The sequence below is a fragment of the Pteropus medius genome, unplaced genomic scaffold (genome assembly GCF_902729225.1).
Source record: "Pteropus medius unplaced genomic scaffold, Ma_sr-lr_union100, whole genome shotgun sequence".
Taxonomy (NCBI): Eukaryota; Metazoa; Chordata; class Mammalia; order Chiroptera; family Pteropodidae; genus Pteropus; species Pteropus medius.
The window spans coordinates 4,382,030-4,406,686 of NW_024345481.1; the positions used below are offsets into that span (position 1 = coordinate 4,382,030).

Below are 24,657 nucleotides of genomic sequence, written 5' to 3' on the forward strand. Positions count from 1 at the left end.
TAGTCACATCTTTTGCACATTTAAAAACTGAATTTAATATATCCCTTATCGATTTACAGGAGCTCTCTATATAATGGAAAGTAGCTCTTTTCTAAGTCGTGTTATAAAGGGCTTTCCCACTCTGAGATCGCATGTAAATTTTACCTTGTTCCTGGAACGTTGATTTTTTTCACTTCCCACATTTAAATTTTCAATCCATCTAGAATGCATCCTGGCATATATTGTGAGATGTGGTTCTACCACCTTTTTTCCCAGAAGACCATCCATTTGTACCAGTACCATTTATTGAATTATCCTTATATTTTCCACTGCTTTGAAATCCTAACTTTATTTTCTAAAGTCCTAGATGCATTTGCCCCTACTCTTGGGCTTTCCAGTCCATTTTGTTGGTTTGCTGTCTATTCTGCCCTGAGACCTCCTGCTCCCATATTGAGTATGGCTTAATTGGCAGGGCTAGTTCTCCGTCTCTCGTCTCTAGAGCTCTCTTTCTTAGTTGTGTTTATGGATTTTTTTTTTTAAATGTAGTCATCAGATTCAGATTGTTTAGTTCAGTAAGCAACAAAGATAACCAAAAGCCTCAAAACCTCCAGTTAGTTCTTTTATCATTTTTACAAATGATAAAAGTTTATAAATTAACTCAGGAAAACTTGACACATTTTATGATTTTGAATCTTAGAATATAGTAAGTTCTGTTTTTATTCAACTGTACTGTTTTGTCCTGGAATTTCATATGGAAACTCCTTTAAATAAGAAGTATATCTTAAAATTAATTGGACCATGAAGCAATCATTCATTCCTACTATAGCCCTTTGTGTTGTTATCACTCATTTGGAACTAACTTTTGCCTTCAAGGGTGTCTTATGTCTCTACTAGATTGTAAATTCCTTACACAAGTACAGTATCTTTTTTATATTGTAAGGGTCAATTCATATTTGTTATTAATTTATTTTACTTAAAACTACTCTTGCTTAATTATAAAATTCTCACAGTGTGCATATGAATAATTGAAATCATTTGAGATTATCTGCCTTATCTTTATATTATCCCATATCATATTCAATATTTTCAGTTGTCTTACTATACAAAATAGATAATCTGTGCTTTATCTTGCCTTCTATTATTACAGGAACTAAACTAGTATGTATTGTACCATATCCATGATCTCCTTCGTTTGAGTTTTGTGTCGCAGGCTAATAGTTCCTCCTCGCTAACCATCGTTCCCTTCTCTCTTACTAACTGATTTTGTTGGGGGAGGCAATGTGCCTATGAAAAAACTATTTCCTAGACTCCTCTGCAGGTAAGAGTAGCCATGTGACTAAGCCTGGCCCCTGGGATGTAGGTAGAATTTATTGAACAGGAAACTTCCTGCCTGGAATTTGGAAGGCAAGGCTGAGAAGGAGGATCATGCTCACGAGAAGGATGGTAAACTACAAAGCTAAACAGCAGAAACGAGGTTAGTGACATAATTTTCAGGGAGCGGCACAAGATGAACATGTTCTGTAACAGCAGAGCATCAGCCTCGTTGCTGGGCCCTTCTCAGCGTGGGGCCCTAAGTGACTTCGTAGGCCACACGCCCATGAAGCTGGCCCCGGGCATGAAGGAACCAGGGGCCTAGGATGTCATGGAGCCGCCATGCCTGCCCTGGATGGCCTGGTCTTCTAACAGAGGGCATAAACCCCTTCTCACAGGAGCCTCTGCCTTCTTGGTTTTCTGTCCCATTTATTGCACGATTGATACAGTGCTATGATTCTCCCCATTTTACAGGTGAAGAAACTGATGCTCAGACAGTTTAGAGCCTGGGCCACGGAAGCATAATTAGGGCGTGGACTCAGGTCCTGGGAATCCGGGTCTCATACCCTTTCTCGTGCCAACACACCGACTTCCTTTTCCTACAGAGATGTCATCATTCTGCGTTCCCTTTTTGCGTTCTGTAGGTCTGTGTGTCTCTCGACGCCCCCTCTTTGTAGCCTATAATAGGGGGAGGGTAACCCTTTGCCCCATTGGTCTTTCCTCCTTCACATTTAATTTGTACTCTGGAGTGGACGAAGGGCAGACTCTTAGTCCACAGTCAAAAAATTGCCAGAAAGTGAGTTGTTCTCATCTCTAGCAAAATGTTTACACTCTGATTCCTCAGTAAGTCTCCCTTCGCAGATAAAGAATTAAGATCTTACATAATTCAATTAAAAAAGAAACTCAAAATATGCGAGATCCCATCTGATGCGGGTTTCTGTCTACTTGACCCTTCAGGAGGAAGGCGAGTACTGGCTGTCCTCCCAGTGAGATTACAATCAGGAAAATTTAGCTAGAATTTATTCTTTTAATAGTGCATTGGGATAAATGGTGTTTATCGCTCTCTGGACGTTCTCATCTATGGCCATGGGAATCACGGTGGCCATTACCTATTATTTATTTTATTAGCACTACCAGCCATGGCTGTGACTTCAACTGCCCAGGGACCGCAGTGTCACGTCGCTGTGGCATTTGCTGAGTTTGGGCTCTGACGTGACTGCGGTTTTGCTCAGCCCCGGCATGAGTACCCCACCTTGGCCGATGTCTGCAAGTCAGCATTTCTGGACCAAGTCCTGCGTGGCACTGAGGTGGGGGTGGGCAGGGTGTGTGCCGTTGCACGTTGTCACAACATATCACGTGGGATGCTGGCAATGGCATTTGGTAACTCACCCTTCCCCCTCTTTATAGAAGGAGGGAAAATTTCCTACCGATCCCAAGAGAAAGAAATTGTAGTCCGTTCGGTCAGATCCTGGGTCATTGAATGCTGAATGTTTGCCAGTGGGCACATTAACTGGGCGCATTTCTCCTTCCCTCGCTTGGCGAGAGGGCCAGGGGCCCTCCTAAGCTAGGCCCAGGCAGGTAGCGGGCAATGCGGGCATGCTGGGGAGACCCAGTGCCCCAGAGGCTGGGGTCAGACCCTGATTTAGGTTGAATCTCCTACTTAGGCCTTGACTTCCAATCTGGTTTTACCATACACCTGGTCCCATTGGTGACTGTGTGGCCCTTAGGAGGACAGAACTCTTGGTGTTCCTGGGTCCTTGAATGAAATGTCATTCAAATCTCATTGTAAGCCTGGGCCCTCTCTTTATGGTGAAGTATTAAGAAATGTTTGGTGTAATCAAAGTGTCATGAAACTTGGTGTTATGGGTTGGATTGTGTCACGTCCTTCCACCTCCAATTCATTTGTCGAAGTCCTAACTCCTTGCATCTCAGAATGTGACTTGAAAGAGGAGACATGAGGTCATTAGAGCAGGTCCTAATCCAATATGACTGGTGTCCCTATAAGAAGGGGAAATTTGGGGTAGGATTTTTGTAGTCTGAGTTGGGTCAGGTGGAGGTCAGGTCAGTGGTGGAGGCCCCCTAGCTTACAGCCTTAGTCATCTGCTGATGAGAATTCTCTAATTCTCAATGAGAAGTTGCTGAGTACATGGTGGAGAGTTTTATTTTCCAGTCCTGGAACACCCAGCACAGCGCTGGCCACATGGTAGATGCTAAAAATTGTAACGATTACTATTAGTGTCTGACTCTGGGAAAGGATTGCTTTTCTTAAGTTAGCAGTCAGCAGGAGAGCGTCTGCCTCTTGAAATTTATACGTTATTGATGGTGCTTACTAAAGTATTTTCAGTGATGTTATTGAGTGTGAACATGCTGCCTTGGGCAATCTGAGTTATAGTGTTTTTAACTTTATGTCACATTATTAATAAATCCTCTATGAGGCGAACAGGTCCTCACCCTCTGGTAGTTAGCCAACCCCAAAACATGCCTTTAACAAATCAAAAACATGCACAGTATTTTATGAGAAAAGTTGATAAAATGAGGAAAAAAGAAGTTTCATATCTCCAAGATACAGGGTAAATAAATATCTTAACCATTGAAATTAAAGTTCTAAAATATGACAAAGATTTTACCATTATGTTTGTTAATCGTCAAGTAAACTGAGCATCATAAAAATAAGGTTTTTAAAAGTACTAAAAAGTTTAATTCACTAAAAACGGGAAATACTATATTTGCTATATAACCCCGGTGTGTATTCTAAATTTTCTGACCTTGAGTGACTGTTTGCTGAAAAAATGGCTAGAAGTGGGTACATGGTCATGGTTTTGCAAATATCTAGAGAACAGAGATTCTCTCTTTTGGAACAAGAGTTCCCAAGCTTTGCCTATTAGTCTAGAATAATAAATATATGCATTCAAATAAATGCTTGTTGAATGAACTGATGTGTGAATGATTTTCTTGGTGGGTTTCTATGAACAGAAGGAAAGGAAGCAACATGTCAGCAAAGACCGCACACGTTTACTTTGAAATAAGGCAGGCAATTTATTGTAGTGAGATTATACTGAAGTTTATATGTGACCCCCAATGCATATAAAGTAATTTCCTGTACGCTGCTGGCAAAGACACCCCTGAACTACAAAAGCTCAAAGTGCTATAAACCAGTTAATAATGATGCAATGCATTTTCACTAATCTACCCACATTTAAAATTAGGTGATTAAAAGGACACATTTGAGTATCTTTCATACATTTTTAACGATGGCCTTTTCTTTTACTGGAATTTGTAACACCCTTGATGACTCCAGACACTAAACTCTGTTGCTAGCAGTCTATTTCTTTCTTCTTACTGCGGTCATTAGGAGGGTAAATTTCTAACAGAGTTACGAATATTTGCCCCTAAATGGAGCTTGTGGAAAATATGAAAATTTACATGACATTTGAGGCAACATAAAAAAAAAATAGAAAAAATTATTTTTAAACACTAAATCAGTAGAAAAGTGCTCCAGGAGGCAGAGAACAGCGATGCAGTTTACCCCAAGTTCACAAACAAATATAGACACCTATTTATGGAGACATCTTTGCACCTAACATATCTTCTAGAATACACTTTATACATTTGCTACATGTCCCATGAATCCAGGCGCACGCAGGCACCACCTGAGTTGTGTAAGTATCCTCTCTGGGAGGACTCTACGCAACCTCTTGGACGAAGCTTATTCTCGACTTTTTGAAAACAGTCACGCACTGTGGTCACCGCGAGCTGTGTCATGGCCTCCGGCCCGCCCTCCTAAATGTAGGATTCTTTGGCGTATTGGAGTTGGTCAGCCTCGAAGACCGGCTGACTACAGCGCCGCACCAGGCCGTCCCACTTGTCCTTCTGCCTGGACTCGGACACAGTTCTCGGCCGGTGCAGCTCAGGCCTCGCCATGACAGTCCCTTGTCCTGTCGCTCCCACGGCAGCCCAGCCAGTCCCGCTTTGTTTCCAGCCCTCGGTCCTGGACGAGAGTCTGTGCCAGTCTGGTGTCCCTGGACTGCACATATTTCTCGAGTCCCCTCCGTGGGGAAAAGGCAGAAGGGGAGGTGGCGGCCCAGCGTCCAGGCTGAGCATTCTGGCCCGCATGCTGCCAACTGTCTGGCTCCCGCAGGCGGCCAGGTCCAGGGCCTGGCACCGAATGGCCTCTTGGTAGGACGGGGGGCTTCCAGGGCTTCTCTGGTCAACCAGGCAGAACACGTCCTCTGCCGAGAGGGCACAGGCCCTGGCGCTGGCGTCCAGAGCTGGGCGGTGCTGGGCTTCGGACAGGTGCTCCTGGACCACTCGGCCCGCCAGCTGGCTTTCCTTCCGAGGGCCCCTCCTCGCCTGGTCCTGGCCCAAGCCTCTGGCTCTCACAGACACCAAGCTGGGCGTTTTGCTCAGCACTTTTTTGTGAGACGCGAAGGAGAATGACATGGAGTGTTTTTTGATTTCTCTGCTGGGCTTGCTTTTATCGGTCTTGGTGAAAGACCGATGTCTGATGAAGAAATTTCTTTTGGGGCTGGAAGGGGAAGCCACAGGGGAGCTGTCATCGGAGGCGTCCAGGGAGCCGCTTGAGCAGGCCTTGGGCGCCAGTCCCCACGGTGACACCACGCCCGGGGCCCAGGGCTTCACCTTCAGATCCCTTGGACTCCGAGTCTGGCCCTCGGCCGCAGGAAACACCTCCTCTGGAAATGGGTCCTCGGCTTCCTCGTTGCCCAGCCGGGAGCCTGGCCGGGCCCGGGTGAAGTCATCCTCACTTCGTGTGAGTTTGGGGTTCGTTTTCACGCCCTCGGGGCACTCCTGGGAGGAAGCTATGCTGGGCTCTGAGTACCTCCGGTCCGGTTCGCCCAGGGAGCTTTTCCACCTGGCTGCAGCGCCGACCACGGGCTCCCGGCGGGACGTCCAGGCGCGGGGGCCGCCAGGCTCCCTGGCCACCAAGGTCCCCGCGGGCACCTGGGCCAGCCTGCTGGGAGAGCCTGCGGCGCTGGGGGGCTCCGCATCAGGGTCGTTGCTGTCATAGGCCGAGTCGTTCTGCAGGGTCGACACGTCTGAGGAAATGAAGAAGGGACAGGTGAGCTCTGTGTTCAGATTCTTTCAGAGGTGAACTTCGGTCCCTTTCACCCCACTTAGTGCCGTATGGCGCTGGGAAACTTGGTGAAGCTACGCTGGGGTTTGGGATGAAAGAAACTTGCCACATTACAAGCTTTTCCCCCCCAAACTACTATTTAGAGGTAGAGAAGTAGGAAAAGGAAATGGCGGGGAGGGAGCCAGGGAAAACAGCATTTCACTGACAATTTACTGATCTTAAATTTAAACATCGATGGCTCTTTCATTGCATCCATTTCCATATTCCATTACGTGGAAACAAAAGTTCATTACCCCGGCCCGCTAGCTAAAGTTAACTCAGTAAACTTAGCAGTTCTCCATGATTTAGAATAGGAAGGGAAAGTTCCAGGCTCGACCTAAGCATCTGCAGCTTGAGGAGACACTGCAGGAAACTTCCCAGGAGCAAAGTTTTCCCGTTTAACGACTTCGCTACAGACTTGAGTCTGTGCTCATTTGGTGATTTGTGAAGGTAACTCCCGCTCCAGTCCCAGGGGCAACTTTACTTCGCAGCGGAATATCATCCTAATTCACTGGCAGCACATTCTGTACCTGAACTGTCAGTGTGTTCCAGGGAGTCATCAGAAGCAATGCTGGAATGTGCTGGAATGTTCTCCCCAAATATCTCGAAGCAGTTATCGATGAGGAATTCCACCAATGTCTTAACCTGTGAGGACAAAGTAGCCGATTGTCAGCTTAAAGAAAGCTTTTTTTTTTTTTTTTTTTTTTAAAGGGTGGGACAAGAATAAGGGCCATCGTAGAGGGGTCCAACTAATGAGGGAGGTGCCCAAATGAGCCCGCGAGAGATCTTTATGTGTCTGAATAGAACTGCAGGAGTACTAGTAAAATAGCTTTAATATAGTCTCATCTATATTAAAGTTGACACTGAGCATTCTATTTTTTTATTGTCGCTCCGGCGTTCCGGCGTTTCAGATGGTCGAACCGACAAATCGAAATAAACCGGTTATCAGGAAATTGATAAAAACGTGCTCTGCTGTCCTAACAGGGCTCTCCATTCAGGGGGACCATGACGGTGTTGTTTCACGTTTCCCTGGGATCTCGACTCAGAGAAATTCAGAGGCATCTCATCACTTTGATTTAGAAATAGACAGTGAGATGGTAAGTCAGGAGTTCCTCAGAAATAGCCTGGGAACGAACCTTATTGTTCAAGTCTTTCTGGGCTTCAAACGACAGGTTTTGGTCATTCTCTCGGGTCAGCATGTTGGGTCCGACGCAGATGGCGAGGTTGCTGGCGTCCATCTTGTTGACCTCGGAGCTCCGGCTGATCAGGTAGAGCACGGAGACCAGGTGCTTCAACAGCAGCAGGTTGGGCCGGGGGAGCTTATCTGCAACCCTGGAATGAAGTTCAGAGAGGTTCGTTTCAGAGGAGGCTAATGATTTTGTCTGGCCATAGTGTAATCGGTCGAAACTTTCTGGCCATCCCTGACTTCCTTTAAAAGGAGGAAGGTGCATTTTCACAAGTAACATTGTGAAATACTCATTCAGACACTTGCAGTGGCAACTGACATAGAACGAAACTGGTTAACCCAGAGATCCTGAGGACCGAAAAAAAACCCCAAAAAAACGGGTCTTTGTAATTAGGACGCCTTTCACACCAGTGAGCCTTAATTATTTCTAGAGATCTCAAGTTATGGAAGCATTAACTCCTTCAGTAAGTTCGTAGTTTAGTATCTTGAAAACCGTTTTGTTGAGTAATCATTTCACCATGTAGGATGTCTTTTTGTTTCTAATACCACAAGACTCTTCTATTTGAATACAAATGTTTTCCTTTTTCTGAACTGTAACCATCCAACATAGATGACAGATTTTTATATTATCTGAGAAATCTCTAAGGAGAACGAATCGGTTTATAAGGGCATGTCCATAAATATGATCGACGTAGCACTTAAATGACAGCATTGTTACTAGTAAATAATAAATTAGATTTTTAAAGCCCCATGTTTTCCAAAAATGAAATAGTGACTCTAATATATGGATCATTTTCATTTTTCATAAGAAGTTTTTGCTATGAAAGAGTTTTATGTCTTTAAGTGGAAATTGAATTTCATTTTTGGATAGAGACTCTAATGTCTCCAATTCTATAAATATTTCATTGAAAATATTTAGCCATGCGAGACAATCATAATATATAGGCAGACTTTCATAGGATTTGGCGGAAGTGCTCACATTTTAAAAGTCAGACATTTAAGATTCTCTAGTCACCAACAGATCACATTTTTATTTACATATGTAATTACTTTAGCTGTCACTGGAATTTGTTTTTATAGAGTTTTCATTTGGGTTAATTATAAGACTATGAAATATGCTTTGGAATTTTATGAACAAAACAATCACTTTCAGATTGTTCTACTACGCTCGAAGGGATCTTTTATGGCAGAATGGTTGCCTTGCAGGACACCAAGGATAACTCCAAATTCTTACGCTTTGCCAGGTAGCCTGTTTCAAAGTTTTCATCTACGATTTCATCTCATACCTTCCCGAATGACATATTTTTAGACGCCCCCCCCCCTCTTGTGGTATGTGCTGAAGTCCCCTTTCTAATTTTGAAGAAGTGCTTCCTTTCATTTGGCTGAAACCCTTTTTGTATATGTCCAGGGTAACTTCCTGATTTTCATTCTGGGAGTAATGAACAATTCTACCCTGGTCCCCTACACATTGCAGCTGTCAGGAAGCACTCTGACAGTTCCGCCTGGCCTGGCCTCTGCGAGTCGCTCTGACGACTTACTGTTTCAGGGCCTCTATCCTCTCCTCCTCACTCTGCTTCTCCAGGGCACCCATCCACTCGTCGAAGAGGTCACACGAGAGCAGCTTCAGCGGGATGCTTCTGAGGAAGTCCTGGCGGACGAAGAAAGGGGTACGGTTTGGCCTCTTCGTGTTACATAACGTGCTGGTGTCTTTATCTTTACCGTGTTGGTTCTATCTCGAGGAACCTGTGCTCCTCTTGCCACAGGCAGTGCCCCCTTCCGGCGCCAGCAACAGGTACAGTAAGGTCATTAACTGAGGAGACACCAGATTCAGGACTATGGACTTGGCCATGGGACAACCCAAGTGCCTTTTTCATCAAAATTTTGGGGAAATTTAATGCATCACTTTCTGCTGGCGTCTGGGATTGCAGATATACAGTTGCTTATTCAAATAAAGAAAAGCTTCAACTGAAACAATTTGAACTCTAAGATCAGTTTACTTTGATCTGTAGGGAGAGGAGCCAATTTCTTATTTCCTGAGCGTGTTGTGTCAGAGCCCATTGGCAGGGTCTTTGGCGCCAGTGCTGTGACCTTACCTTGAAGACCACTGCCAGCAGGTGCACGGGAAGACTTTTCAGATCTACCACGCCTCCTGAGTTGAGCTCCTCCTTGAGCTCTTTGCGGGCTTTCTCGTTGGCTGCTTTCCTGAATATCCCTTCAGTAGAAGGGCCTTTGAGGCATAGAATAGTGAGAATATCCTACGGGAAAGAGGCAGAGAAATAGGAAATGGTTACCCTTGGTTTGAAAACACATCTTGCTACCAATACACTAAAAATCCATGTTTAGATAGGAGAAATAAATTTAAAATAAGGCATCTGAACAAGTAACTAACTTTACCTGTCAGAAAATATTCTTTCCATGAAAGTTAGTTCTCTATGATACTAAGTTAGTCTTAATAAGAGACTATCAATGCCAGTTTTCCCTTTCGGTCTGGTTGCTATTAACTGTCTTCCTCAACCATGCCATTTCTCTAAAAGGAGTTAAATTGCGAATGTTCTAATTTAGCATATTCTAAAATTATTTCAGGCCTCCATCCTTTTGAATCACTTTGTAGAAACATCGGATTTCTGATTATCTACAGGTTTTTCAGAAACCACACATTTGCAGCATTCTTAACTCCGTGATGGCAGGAGAGAGCGACCATCAAGCTGAGCTCATTGGCAAGTACAACTAATTTCTAGAACATACGCGGCCATTTATCCTCATCACGGCACTCATAGGTGAAAACACCATTTCTAAAAGTGGAAACAACTAAAGATTTGCCCCAACAAGTTTAGCATGAGAAGGACATTCAGATTTCCCAAGGATTTTTTCACATCTGGCAGAAAACGGTGCCTACCTGAATGGGTGTGGGGAGTGTGTCGTCGTCACTGCAGATCATTGACAATGGTTGATCAAATAGTGACACTTTCAGTTCTGTCTCCGAAGACCCAGAAAAGTCTGACAAAGGAGAAAGCCTTCTCATGAGAGAGGGCCAAGACAGGACCTTCTTTCTCTTCTTAATTTCTAAAGTCGAGAAAACAAGGCAACGAGAAAAATCAGCTTAAAATATTAATAAGCAAAGATCCATCGTCAGCCACATAATGTCATCTATGGTAAGCCATGTAGGGGGGATACTTTTGCAACACCGAGAAAGCAGAAGGCAAGAATTTTAATCTAGAAAGATCGACCCAGAAAGCAACCACATCGTTACCAGGGAAACCAGCCCCTCAACATCAACACCAAGCTTCCTCAGCGTCTCCACCTTTCCTGTTTTCACCCATCCACTGCTTGTTTGCTACAAAAACTGGTAAAAATCTAACTGTGCAGGTGTTAAACAATCATCTTAATATATTGGCCTTAACAACTGTGGGCGACATTTTTGATGTGAAATATATTATTTTAAATTCTTCCTTCAACTAGTGATGAAAACGAAACTTATAAAGAGAGGAAGTGAGTTGCTCAAGATCATTCTGAAGATTCTTAGCTGAGCTGGCCATTAAACTTCTAGCGCTAACCAGCCACGAGAGGGAGCTACATCATCCCGCCGGCCTCCAGGAATCTTCGGGGTTTTGGCGGTGGCCACTTTAGGACAGAGCAGGTGCAAATTGCAGCAGGAAGGCTTGAGTTTGGACTTGCATTTGGGAATCATCAGTAAACATTACTGATGTTTACCGGTGATTTATATATGTTTTGCAAACATATTCTATCTTTGCAAAATTCCAAAGATGTGTGCAATGGGCATAGCTTCTCACAAGTTTCCTTCTTTCTCTTTTCTCTCTCCCTCTTTCTCCTTTATTTTTTTCTAGTTATAAAAGCTGTGTTTTCTAGACAGCATTAGCCTATGCTTCTATACATCTGGAGAGCGGAAGAGGTTGGATAGAGAAGTAGCTTGTCCTTATAGTTCAGGAGAACTGGGCCAGGGTTACATGACAATGAAATGCACTACAGAAGGAAGGAAATGGAAAAGACATTGTGTGTTAGATCTGTAACCCCACTAAGAACCCTACGGAGTGCTGGGGGTTGGCTGTAGAGAGCTTCTTTTCTGTTGGAGTATTCTGACGCTCTAGGGAGCTGGAGCCCACCTGCCATTTAAGGGTTAAGGTTCTGTGGTCTTTAAAAGAACATTTCTAAAAAAAAAATTCCTAGTAAAGTACTGTGGTTTTGCAAACCAAGAACATTTGTTGTTAGCACTTAGATAAAAGATCGTTATGTTTTCAAAACTCACCAATTAGCTGGCAAATACTGTCTTCACTTTCGCTTGATGCCAATAGAGGATGTTCCTTGATATCGCTCTAAAAAATATATTTATTTAAGTTAAAAATAATGACTGAAGAAACCTACCCAGTCTTTTCGTCAAAATACACATATAACATTTTATGTATTAGGAATTAGTCAATAGAGTCCACTCATTTTTTTCTAGCTTCTAGAATCAATGTCAAAGTCTTGATTGCTGTCATATGAAAGCCTCACTAACGTGCATTTATGATATGAGTTTTCTATTCTGATGATTAAATAAACAGACAATATCAAATTAAAACAAAGTTTTTCACCTCACGGTGCAGATAAAAGCTTTAAAAAGTTGCTTTCTTACCTCTGATTGACATTCAATTAATGTCTCCATATCATTCACATTTAGTGTTTTCGACTACAAGAGAAAAAAATTAAATTAGGTAAACATCTTTGACTCGTGACTCTAAAAAATATGAATTAATAAATATAAAAGGGGTGCATACAGCATTGCAGCTGCTTATCAACTTCATTAGAATTTTGGCTGACTGTCCAGTGATGAATTTCACTCCAGTGTGGCCTCGACTCTGCCTACAAGAAATCATATGGGAAAAGGTCAGGAGGGACACACGTGATAAGGTGGCCAATTTCAGTGCCACTTTGCCAAAACACAAAGTTTGAAACTATTTGGTAGAAAAGTTTTCATTTAAAATACAGTTGTATGCTACCAGATGTCTTATGCTGTTAAGAACAGCATGCGAACACACTTCTTTCTAAATTCATTAACCCGATATCATCACCACGCCAAACTTTGTTTGGCATTTATTACATTCCCATCGAGAGATAATCTATATAACAAGTACAATAACAACCAACATTTTTTCTTGAGCACTCAATATGTGTCAGGTACTGTATTAAGAGCTTTGCATAAATCTGCTCATCTAACTCGTAAAGAGAAATCTTATTCCCGGATGTGACTTATAGTAGACATAAAACAAAGATAAAACATGTACAGAATTCCTCTGTCCCCATCATGCAGGCTTCACGTTGAAGCAGAGCTTCCCGTGTTCAGAGTCTTTATAACTCCGTGTAGCTGTTTTCTGTTGGATATGATCTAAAAGACCGGTGACCCGCTGAGTGACTCACTTTCTTGTCGTATAATTTTATGGTACTTACCCTCGGAGGGCCTCCCGCCAGAGCTCCTTTACCTCCGGTGGGCTGGGGAGAGTGGGAGAAACAGCATGACACTCTGCTCCTGCTAATCCACGGGCAGAGAAGGAGACTGAGGGCTCTGACTTCACATGCTCTGCATTATAAGCGAGGGGGCGGGCAGGTGGAAATTCAGAAAACACGGGGCCGGAAAGAACAGCCCGGGCTGCCACACAGACGCCACGGAGCGCTCACTTCCTCATTCCTTTTAGGGCAGCTCTAGTTCTTTAATTTTTTTTTTTTTTCTTCCACATTAAAGTAGAAAGTCTGTAAACTACCAAGGGTGGAAAAGATGACATACGACCCTAGGCGAAGGCTCTGATTAATGTCACAGGTGGGATGTGTGAATAGAAATCGTGTTATTCTGTACGCAAATATCATTTTATTTTATAAAGGGGTAATTTCAGGTGTTCTTTCCTTTTTTTTTTTTTTTGGCATCCTGTTTGGGTGCTGTCTCCTCTCCCACCCATCATCACCTCTGTTTATCCATCATCATAGACACTGATTTGCACCCTCTGGGTACAGGATATTGTTACTCCAAGAAACTGCAAGGCATACCATGCAGAATTGGTCACCATCTAAAGCCAGGTCTGTCTCTTTTGGAATTAGGAAGAGAGTCCGTTAGAGCCAGCTGTCAATGTATTAATCTCTTCTCTTTCTCCTCACTGCTAGTCAAAATTATTAATAGTTAATTTATAGATCAGCTCTAATCCTGACATGGAGGGAAAACAAAAAATTCCCTTCATCAGATAAACTTCTAGTAGAAAGGGGATGTGAATTTCATCTGTGGCTCCCTCCTTCTGACCCGAGAGAGTGTCTGGTCTTTTCTGTGGCTAAAAGCCTACACATGAAATGACTCGAATACCCCAACAATAGAATGGACACCTAAATTGTGACATACCCACACAGCGGAGTGTTATACAGCACAGAGAATGCATAGTTTAATACTACCTTCAACGATATGCTTGGGTTTTACAACACAATGTTGAGAGAAAGAAGCCAGACCCCAAAGAGCACGTCTTGCAAGCGAAGCACAAAAATGCAAAAGCGACCTGTGCTTTCAGAAGCCAGAGCAGCAGGTTCCCTGGGGAGCAGGGAGGGACCCCAAGATGCAGGTTTGGGCTTTGTGCTGGTCTAGCTCTTGATTGGCTGCTGCTAGTCCTATGTGCACTTTTCTGTGTATATGTTATTCTTCAACCCAAAGTTTACAAATACCTTGATGAATTCATTATCAGCACCTTTAATTCTAAGACTTTTTCATATTGATAGTTCTGCTGTCTTTATACTGAAAGGTCAGGATTAGGCATAACCGGGAAACTGAAGCACAGAGCAGTTAAAATTTGCCCCGTAACTCAGTATTTTAGTGGGTTTCCTAAGGGCAGATCCTGGTTTTAGGACTTCAAGCTGGAGGCTCCCTCTGTCACAGCTGTCACAGTGCGAGTTCGGCCAGTGTCCCCACGGCACCTGCGGATGCTACTGTCCTTTTGTCGTCCCTCTCCTGCCTTGGCAAACCTCCAAAATGAATTTGCCGATTTTTTTTTTTAATTAAAAAAGGGAATTTATGCTGTACCTAGCCTAGGACCAGGCACATAGTAGGTATTTAATACATAATTTTTGAATAAATACATTTACTTATAGATGTTACTATATATGTTACTAAAATATATATATATATTTTGCTAATATGTATTTCATGAACTTTTTTTAAATTCGACATGGTTTTTGGGTTCTTCTAAGAAACTTAATGTTTCTACTGCTCTTACAACTAAAACGTAAATCCTCGATCGAAATATTTCCCCTTTTTAAAAAATTTTATTTTATTAGTTTCGAGCATACAGTACATCGGTTAGATATTTATATAGTTCACGAATCATAGTTCATGATCCCCCTGATTGCTCCTTCTCTCCTCTGGCTCTCCACCCGGCCATTATATTAATGCTGACCGCATTCCCTGTGCCGTGCTCCCCACCCCGTGACCATCTATCAACTACTAATTTACACTTTTTTAACCCTTCACCCCATTTTCCCAGCCCCCCAACCTCTCTCCCCTCTGGCTGTCACCAGATTGTCCTCTATATTTGTGAGTCTGTTTTTGATTAGTTTGTTCTTTTTGTTCCTTAGATTCCACATGTAAGTGAAATCATATGGTATTTATCTTTCTCTGTCTGACTTATTTCACTCAGCATAATGACCTCTAGGTCCATCCATGTCATTGCAAATGTTAGGATTTCATTTTTTTATTGGCTGAGTAATATTCCATTGTATACATGAACCATAACTTCTTTATCCAATCGTCTGTTGATGGGCATTTAGATTGTGTCCATATCTTGGCTATTGTAAACTGTGCTGCCGTGAACATAGGGATGCATAGATCTTTATGAATTAGTGTTTTGGTTTTCTTTGGATAAATACCCAGAAGTGCAATTGCTGGGTGAAAAGATATATCCATTTTCAATTTTTTGAGAAATCTCCAGACTTTTGCATAGTGGCTGTACCAATCTGCAATCCCACCAGCAGTGTATGAGGGTTCCCTTTTCTCTGCATCCTCGCCAACATTTGTTGTTCTTTGTAAATATTTTCCTTTTTTGAAAGAAGATCATATTTTCTCTAATCTTTAGGGTTTCTTCTCTCTATCATACACTATGTTCCACAATATACATTCTACCAGTGATTTAAAAACTGTTCTTTAAATTTTTTTGCCATGGAATTCTATGTTCAAAGGAAGATGATGACTCTAGAATCCTGATAAATAAAATATATAAAAAATTTTTTTAACGTTCTATAGTGGGAGAAGGGTGGGGAAATCATAGCCCTGTCCATTTTGCCTCTTCTCCTGACAAGCCCAAGCTGGGGGTCCTTGGAGAAACTTTCAAAATTTCATAGGTTTGATCTATATCAGCAGTTCCCGAAGTGCATTCTGGGAGCCTGAGGGGGCGGGAAGGGTGTCCCTGAGACTCTTTCAGGAGGGTCCATGAGGTCAAAACGACTTTTCTAATAATATTAAGATGCTATTTGCCTTTTCAAACTCTAGTCTCTAAAGAGAATATAGTGGAAATTTTCCTGAGGCTACACGATGTGGAATATTCTGGCTTTATGTGTATTCCTGTGCTTTCAAGTTTTCTGTTTTAATTTCTCCTGAGGTACATAATGGTAGATCTCACATACATACATTAAAGCTCTTTAGAGTTGTCGATAACTTTGTAAAAAGGGTCCCTGAACCCCAAAAGTTGGAGAACTGCTGGCCATCATCATATCTTCTCATGAGAGAAAATTCTGTACACTTGCAGTGTCTCATTTATCTATTAGACTCACCCCCACAGCCATAGCTATTGTCGACGAAAATTATTTTCAAGGTGTATGGTCCAACCTTCCAACACTACTGTTTATGAATAGTCCTGATAAGTCCGAGGACAAAGAAAGGATGCTTTCCTGCTCATCGAAATCCTCCGCTTTATCATTTCTCACCTTTTCCAGGGCGGCTCTGTGCCTGCAGCTGGTCTTCGGCCCTTTGCCCACTTCGGAGTCTCACGTTCTTCATGGCGGTCACTTCATGTGTTCTCAGTTCCTCTAACGACAAAAACGTCCCTCACTATGAACCCAGCCATCAACCTATGGCAATGGGGAAAAATGAGGAAGTAAGTCAGAGACCAGGAAAGTGCCACTTCCCACTCGATGTGTAGTTATAAATTTTTTTGAACTTCTAAGTGAGATTTGATTTTTGTTAGGGGTTATATTTTTTTCTCATGTAGGGGATCGTGTCTTTAAATTTCTTATGAAATATACTAAGAAATAGACACATAAACAGATTCATTTCGATAATAACTCTTTTGAAAGGTAGAATAATGGGCCACATGTGTGTTAATGATGATTTGGTAACTTTGGCCATCTGAAAAAGAAAAAGTTATTAAAATTCAAATGCTATAAAGTATATTAAACTAAAAATTCCCACTAGTTTCTTTTCTTTCTTGTCTGTTTCCTCTTCTTTTTTTGACACTAAGAGTCAGATTTAGGGCATTGCCTGAAACTTCAAAATCTCCTCTCAGTTTCATTAATAACAATAAACAATACAATTTACATCATCTTTAAAAAAAAAAGCATAGCACAAAAGCTGACCTGTAGAAACTGTGACGTAGACAGATGAACATTTTCCACTCGTCTACAATTCTTCCACCTTCCACCTTTCACACCTACGTCAGAGGTGCCCAGGAGTAAATGCAGCAGCAGAAAAGAGTGAGTTGGGGCTCTGTCATTTTTCAAAGCAGGATCGTCTTTGGACTCGTCTTATAGAATGGACTGTTGATGAGAAAGTGCCCCGGGAGATTTGCCAGTCATCATTTAATTAACAGGTGAGTTCTGTAACTGATGGACAGCCACATTCAGCAGCTGGTCCCGATGGCCCAGTGAGGGGCTGGTCCCCATCCCTAGTGCTGCCCTGTTCGGCACGTGGCTCCCACTGTGGAACGGAGAGGTGGGGACAGGTCCTGTGCCGCTGCTCCAGAAAACCTCAGAGTAAATTCGATTGCAGTTTCCTCAACAATAGTGGAAACATTTGGACGCACGTCGTGAAGTTGGAAGCAGTCGTATGTACACATGAAGGATGCAATCGGCTTCGCGCTCTCCACAGTCCTGCCTCCTACGAGTTCTTTCGAAAAGCAAAAACTCCTGTATGACAAGAGTTTTCAGAACATGGACAGGACCTTAAAGGGCTTAGCTAGCAAGCAGAAATCAAGACAGGCCTTCAGGCTGGAGAAACGCTCGCCCATAAAGGCGCTTCTCATGCCAGGACATTCGTTCCTTAGCTCCTGGTCACGACCGATTCTTCTCCCGAGAACTCGTTTTGCTTTTTGACTGGTTTTGCTTTTACTGCGGCGAGCGTCTGCAGACAGTGCACTCTGCCACAGGGACTGTGGCTCCGGTGCCGACCGTGCGTCTCCGTGGTGTTCCTGGGTGTGTCCAGGCTTCTTTGCACGTCCGGGCTGGCGCTGAACACCCCCTGGCCGGAGTCCTTGAGTCTCCGTGACTGCTCCGGTCCTGACCGTTTGCGATGAGACTTCCAAGTCGTTCACTCCACATTTTCCAGATGCACCGCGTGGTGTTGCCCAGCTTGCCTGTGGGGACACCAGCTCGACGACCCGTCTCTTCATCCCAAGCTCACTTTCCCTCTCTCTCCCTTGGACCACGTGTGACCCAGAGGCTCGCATTCCTTAACTAACTATCGAATTAACTATTTCCCATAGAGAGGATTATTTTCCCAAAGAGGTCATGCTTTCCTTGAGGACTTCTACATCACCCCCGTGCCTGCCTACCTGATGATCGATTAGTACGTGATCTGCTAGAAAGTTCTTCAAGATATAAATGAAAGAAATTAAAAAGGAATCTGGTCTTTTTTCTGATTATGCCTCCTCTCCCCACCCCCACTTGTCATATGTTTCTGCCACAGAGTCTGTCGTCATCCCTTAAACGTACACCCCCGCGGGTCCGGGGCTGTGAGGAGGCCGGTCCCTCCGCCTGAGATGCTGTTCGCCACAGCATCTGTCTTTCAGAATCCTGCCCTTCCCTAGCTTGAAATCCAGCTCAAGTCCATCTTCTCTAAGAAGTGTCCCACAGAACCTTCCAGGCCGAACTCAACTCCCTTCCCCGGTCTGTAACAGCGGCTCGCCCTGAGCTTCCGAGAGGCGGGACCCATTTCCACCTTCTAGTCCTACAGAGCCTTGCGTAATACTTTGCACCGCGCAGGTATTTACTGCCCTTGATTTTCCTCATTCAATTTGTGTTATTAAACGGAAACATTTAAAACTTATCGTGTGTTTATTGGTATCGAAACGTGTTACTTAGCTTTTCGACTGTCTTTGCTTCATCGAGAAAGACCCTCTCTTCGTGGCGACGTGACAGTGACTGCAGTGGCTGATGGTGACGAGGACCTGGCCCTGTGAGCCTTGCCCATGGGATCAGCAGAATGAGGTTGATACCAGCGCTTCAGAACTGGGCCCTTGGACGCGCCAGTTTTGCCTGGAGTAAGGAGGCTTCACCCAAGACAGGGCGGAGCAACAGGTCTCAGCCTCATGAGTCCTGGATGCTATTCCCGTAGGTGCCCCGGAGGGCACGGCCACCGCTTGCGGTCAACCCGCCTCCCCTCCATGCCCCGAAGCCTCACCTTCTTCAGGAGGAGGAAATCCCTGTCGGTCCCATGCAGGACCTTCTAGCTCCATCTGCCCTTCACCCCGGGAGCCGGGACGTGTGCCTGCCCCGCGTTCTGTGCTGTGTGCGGGCCGAGGAGACCTGGAAGCCAGGGCTTAGAATAAAGGACCGAGGGGACAGTGGAGCCAACTGTGGCCCAAGGCTCGGCGTCCCTCTGCTGAGAATGCCCTGCTGCCCTGACCAAGCCTCCGGCCAGACGGGGCCTCGCCCTCCCTTTAAACGAGGGCACGGGGTTCTGTAATTGGCTAGGTCCCTTCTATATGGCGACTTTGGTGATAGTGAATTAGCAGTAAAACTCCTCACTGGCCTCTCCTCTAAGAAACTTCGAGGAAAGTCTGTGGGTACATGGGGTAGGGCGGGAAGAGACATCCCTACCTCTCCCGGCCCCGAGGGCTCAAGAGGCTGCTCGGGGCACAGGGCAGGTGGGGACTCGGTCTAGGCTAGAGGACATCCTGTCCACCTCCTTTAAGGCCATTTCTTCTTTCCTGGAAGGAAGAAGACTGTCCACTCACCAAATTTTAACTCATTCATTGCACGAGGGCCACCTGAACTTCTCCCAGGTTTGCTGGGACCACGGCGTCCTTGAAACACGGCAGAGTGTCACTGTGTCTTGCACAGGGACTCCCCTGTGCCCACACCGCCTGCATTTCTGCAGCCCATGCACAAATTTTAAATTTGCCTCTCAGATCTTTGTGATGATTAATTTATCTTTGTATTGGAATACAAAGTAGCCCTTGCATAAAATAATATTCGAAGAACTCCGTGTTTTCAGCAAGATGGCTTGAAAATTAGAAAGGCTAGAACAGAGTGTTCTTTTTAAACTGCCCTCCCACTTATGGAGATCAAGATGAAGAATTAGAAATAAAACATCCTGAGATTAGGTGATTAGAATCTGTAAATTGCTGACGATGTAACAACCGCTCTGCCATTGGCGATGCTCCAACTTACTCTCATGTAAGAACTGAAGAATCCTCTCGTTCTGATATTTTGGCCCCAAAAAATCGCACAAAGAAAACACAATGTCAAAACGCAACCCTGAACATCAGCAAACTACAACATAATTTGGCAGAATTTTTTGGGGGAAAAAAAAAAAAAGAAAATTATGAAAACCAAGGTTCTTTTTTAGCAGTCTCCAAAATTCATGTGCGGCATTTATAAAAAATCTGAACCAAAAAAGTAGAAACTATGGAAAAATGTTTAGTTAGCCCCATGGTTTTCAAATGCCTTTAAAAGAGATATTTACTCCAGTTTACTTTGATCGTTTAAAAATCTTAGTGCTTTTTTCATTTGTCATACGAAAAAAATTATGCAGGGCTTTTACCTCCCGGTTTAAATTTTTAAAAAGAAAAGTATTTGTCATTCTGAATGCGTGTGGTCCCTTTCTCAGATACTGTGCCTTATTTGGTGTCTCCTGAGAAAATATCCTAGGAATGGCCTCAGGGGGGCTCTGGGTTCCAGGGGCTGGGCAACAGGGTGGTGGGGAGAAGGGGTGAGAGGACCTCTGTCTAAACCGCAGCCTGGCCTGAAGGGGCTTGTCGATGATGGGGACCTGTGCTCATTGGGTGGCTTGATTTTCTCATTTGCATTTTTAAGTTCAGGTTCAACTACCAGCCACTTCGTACATTCCTTACTCCTTAGTGGCTGGTACTGTTTTCCTGGTAACGGGAGCTTTTCTGATGCATGAGTCCAGACTGGTTCTGACTGAGACCCCAGGACCAATCCCAGGGTATGGCATGAAGCTTCTGTGATCTTCCGAGTGAAAAGGCTTTGGACGAAGGGACAAGGCAAAGGCACCATGATTCTGGGAAGCCTGATGCCGCCTCTCATAGAGAAAGTGAGTGAAAACAAACCCAAACCGAGAGAGTGAGGGCAGATGTATGCTGGGCCATGCGAGCCTGTCTTGTCATCTGCATAGAGTCGGTGTTCACGATGGCTCAGCCCTCCCCTTCCGGGCCGGATGGAAGGGACCAGGCCCTGTGGTGCTCTTCATACCCACTGCTCCTGGGCTCGTCCTTCAGAAAAAGAATCACGAGATTTTTCTTCCTGCTTTTGGGTCATAAAACATTATACAAACTACTAGGAATCACGAGACATACACATATTAAAATTTCTTGTATCTTTCCTAAATTTTACATCTGTTGACCGCAAAACTGAGTCCAAATGCCATTTCCCTGAGAGGTATTCTTTGTGAGAGCTTCAGTAAATCTCGACAGGCAACCATCATTCAAATTCGTGGTCCAGGGGTGCTCAAACTCGAGCATGTGGCAGGCAGTCTCACCTGGAGGGCTCATTAAAACACAGATGAGGGCCTCACCCCCAGAGCTCTGGGGTCATCACATCTGGGGAGAGGCCTAAAAAGGTGCAGTCCCGACAAGTTCCCAGGTGATGCCAAGGCATCTGGTCTGGGGACCACACTGGAAAAGACCAGATGGAGTGCCACGAAAAAGTAAAAAAAGATGCAGTTTATTTTCATTTCCTGGGCAAAGGAGTGGTTTACTTGATGACATTTTTATAATCGCTAGGTTATTCCCCAGTTCCAGCACTTTGCTGGCTTTCATGCATATGTCTGGCCCCTGAAATTAGCCCACGGGCCCTGACAATGGAGAAGTTTATTCTGACCCCCCAAGACAAGCCTCAAAGCCACAGCAGGAAGTTCACAAACATTCGTTTTTAAGAATGAGTACAACGACAGGTTAGCCAGTCAGAGGTTCTACTTCTGCTTTTATCAGATATTGGGACCCATCTCTGTTCCTGATTGCTATGCTCAACGCTGTTTTCCCAGATACAGAGTTGGGGGCTACTTCAAAGGAAGTGTGTAAACTTTCTTGTTGGAAATAATCTCAAGAACCTTTACTAGGAAGCCCGAGAGTGATAAGGCATCACCGCTCGATTCTCTTAGAGCCCGAGAGCTAATGAAACAGATGCTTTGTTAATGTCTTTTCTTCAAATAAATGTGGTATTCCCCTGTTGGTGACTCACTTCCAGTGGCCCTGGGCTGAGGAAACCAAATGGACCACAAGTTATAGCTTGTTCTGGACCGGCTGTTTGCCCACAGGGTGACTATTCCTCATTAAGAATTTGTTCTTCAGAAATGACATTCCTGCAAATCCCTAAACACTTGAAGGCAAGATTTCTTTATGATCATCTACCAGAACATGTGAGATGTGTGTGTGCGTGTGTGTGCGTGTGTGCACGTGCGTGCAACAGTATCCTTTCACTTACACGTCACAAATGACCAGGTGGACAGAATAAATAAGCGCTAGTTGAATCCTTCTTGCCTAATGAGAAAAGGCAGTTTCAAGTGTAAACATCAGTCCTTTGCACACTTTGCTGCACATTAGAATCCCCTGGGGCGCTTTGAAAAATCCCCAATACCCAGGCCACATCCTCTACCAGTGAAACAGTAATTTCTGGAGTTGGATTCCGGATATCAGTATGTTTTAAAACTCCACAGAGAATTTCAACATGTAGCCAAATTTGAGAATCAACGATCCCAGCAATAGCTTTCTGGGCAAACATCCGTTAATTCTATAATGGAGGCCCCAAGCAACCTTAGAAGCAGCAGTGCATTCTCGATCAGGGTGGGAGGCTGGGCCTCGGTTTCCCTCCAGATGAGCACCAGCTCAGGAGAATCACTTCACTGACTCACCCCTTTTTGCCCACCAGATGAGAAAGCTGGGTGACTCTGGATCTTCTGCAATCTTGTGGTCGACGAAATGTGGCCATGAATTCTTCGCTCCCACCAAGAGATAGAGTCTACTTCCCCATTTCTTAAAGCTAGGCTGGTTTTATAACTTGCTTTGACCAGTATAATGTAGCAAAAGGGATGTTGTGTGAGTTCTGGAGTCTGGACCTCCAGTGGCCTGGAAACTGCCACCTTCCCTCTCATGAATGCAGCCCTGTGATGACCGTGTGGGAAGGCAGTCTAGCTTCCTGGAGGCTGAGAGGTCGCGTGGAGGAGAGGCTAGGCAGGTGCCTGGCCAGCACCTACTCCCAGACCTCAGTGACTCTCCAGCTGAACGCTGTCACCCGAGCGAGAAACCAGCAGCGGGGTTGCTCAGCCAGTGGGAACTGTTGCTGTTTTAAGAGACTGGGTTTGGCTGGTCATTACTCAGGAATAAGTGTCCGAAGCAGTGACTCTGCAGCTGTTCTCAGGACCTTGTGGCACGAAGACAGCCTTGCGCGAGACTGCGAGCACTAACTATGAAAAGCACCCAGTTAATTTCTTCCTTTGGGCGAGTCTTTATTTTAAAGCAGTTTCCTGAGCTAGTGATACAGTATTTCTCACGGTGAGCACGGGATGCAGTTTTTCAGTGTGTTCGTGACAAAGAAGTTGAAGGTAGACTATAAAGATGTCCAGTTAATTTCTTCCTTTGGGCGAGTCTTTATTTTAAAGCAGTTTCCTGAGCTAGTGATACAGTATTTCTCACGGTGAGCACGGGATGCAGTTTTTCAGTGTGTTCGTGACAAAGAAGTTGAAGGTAGACTATAAAGATGTAAAATAAAAATCAATCAGTGGTAGATGCTAAATAACCTCCCCGCCAAAAAAAAACGCAGCAAAGTGGATACAAATTATATACAAGGGAATTTCAGATGCAAAATGGAAGGATAGAGTGTCCAAAACTTGTAGTAGGAGGTTTATAAATTCCAGGAAAGAATGGCTTTCTCTGATAGTTCTGTAAACTTAGTTCTGGTATCGTTGTACTTGCTCAGTTAACGAATATTTTTTGGGTCCCTACGATGGGTAAACTGCTTTATGGGGTGCCGAGGAGACTGGAAAAAGGACGGGCATCCCAAACTTGAGGAGCACGTATCATGTTCTTATCCAGTTGTTTTAGTTCTCAAAGTGTTGGCTGCTGACAACGTGCAACGTGTTTCAGTCCTAACGGTGGGATCGAACCCAGCTCCTGGGGGACACTCTATGGCTCTGCAGTACGAAGCAGGGAGCTAGAGTTCCCACGGGGTTCTATGGATCGAAGATGGATCAGCGAGGAGGGGGCCCTTCGCCCAGCAACCTTGAAAGGGGCTTCTCCTGGGCAACGCAGGCGTGTGACTCAGCACCTAGAATTAATGAAATGAGAAGGCTTTGCCTTGCAAATGACCACTCAGATTTTAGCTCCTTCTCATAACACACACACACACACACACACACACACACACACACACACACACACACGCTACCATAACATGATACCACTGACCAGGTGGCTTTCACAACGGGAACTTATTTTTCGCAGTCCTGGAGGCTGAAAGTCCAGGGTCAAGGTGTCCGCTGGTTTAGTGTGGCTTGCAGATGGCCACTGTGTCCTCACATACTCTTACTCCTGTGTGTGTGTGTGTGTGTCTCTGGTGTCTCTCTGTGTCCTGATCTTATGAG

General features: G+C 44.3%; 1 protein-coding gene across 1 annotated transcript; it reads right to left on the bottom strand.

Moving 5' to 3' along the window:
• Nucleotides 1-4,306: 4,306 nt before the first annotated feature.
• Nucleotides 4,307-13,204, bottom strand: TAGAP (T cell activation RhoGTPase activating protein). The gene is made up of 10 exons (XM_039873917.1): nt 13,050-13,204; nt 12,380-12,464; nt 12,238-12,291; nt 11,872-11,938; nt 10,504-10,670; nt 9,701-9,862; nt 9,146-9,255; nt 7,558-7,753; nt 6,952-7,066; nt 4,307-6,344 (listed from the first exon to the last, which is right to left on the bottom strand). The coding sequence occupies exons 2-10, from the start codon at nt 12,404-12,406 to the stop codon at nt 5,071-5,073; spliced, it is 2,172 nt and encodes a 723-aa protein (XP_039729851.1). The 5' UTR covers nt 12,407-12,464; nt 13,050-13,204; the 3' UTR covers nt 4,307-5,070.
• Nucleotides 13,205-24,657: the final 11,453 nt, after the last annotated feature.

Coding starts and splice junctions, on each gene's coding strand:
- TAGAP (XM_039873917.1), bottom strand. CDS start 12,406: ATGAAGTTGATAAGCAGCTGCAATGCT. Junction 12,292..12,379: donor TGATAAGCAGCTGCAATGCT/GTATGCACCCCT, acceptor TTTCTCTTGTAG/TCGAAAACACTAAATGTGAA. Junction 10,671..11,871: donor CAGTATTTGCCAGCTAATTG/GTGAGTTTTGAA, acceptor TCTCGACTTTAG/AAATTAAGAAGAGAAAGAAG.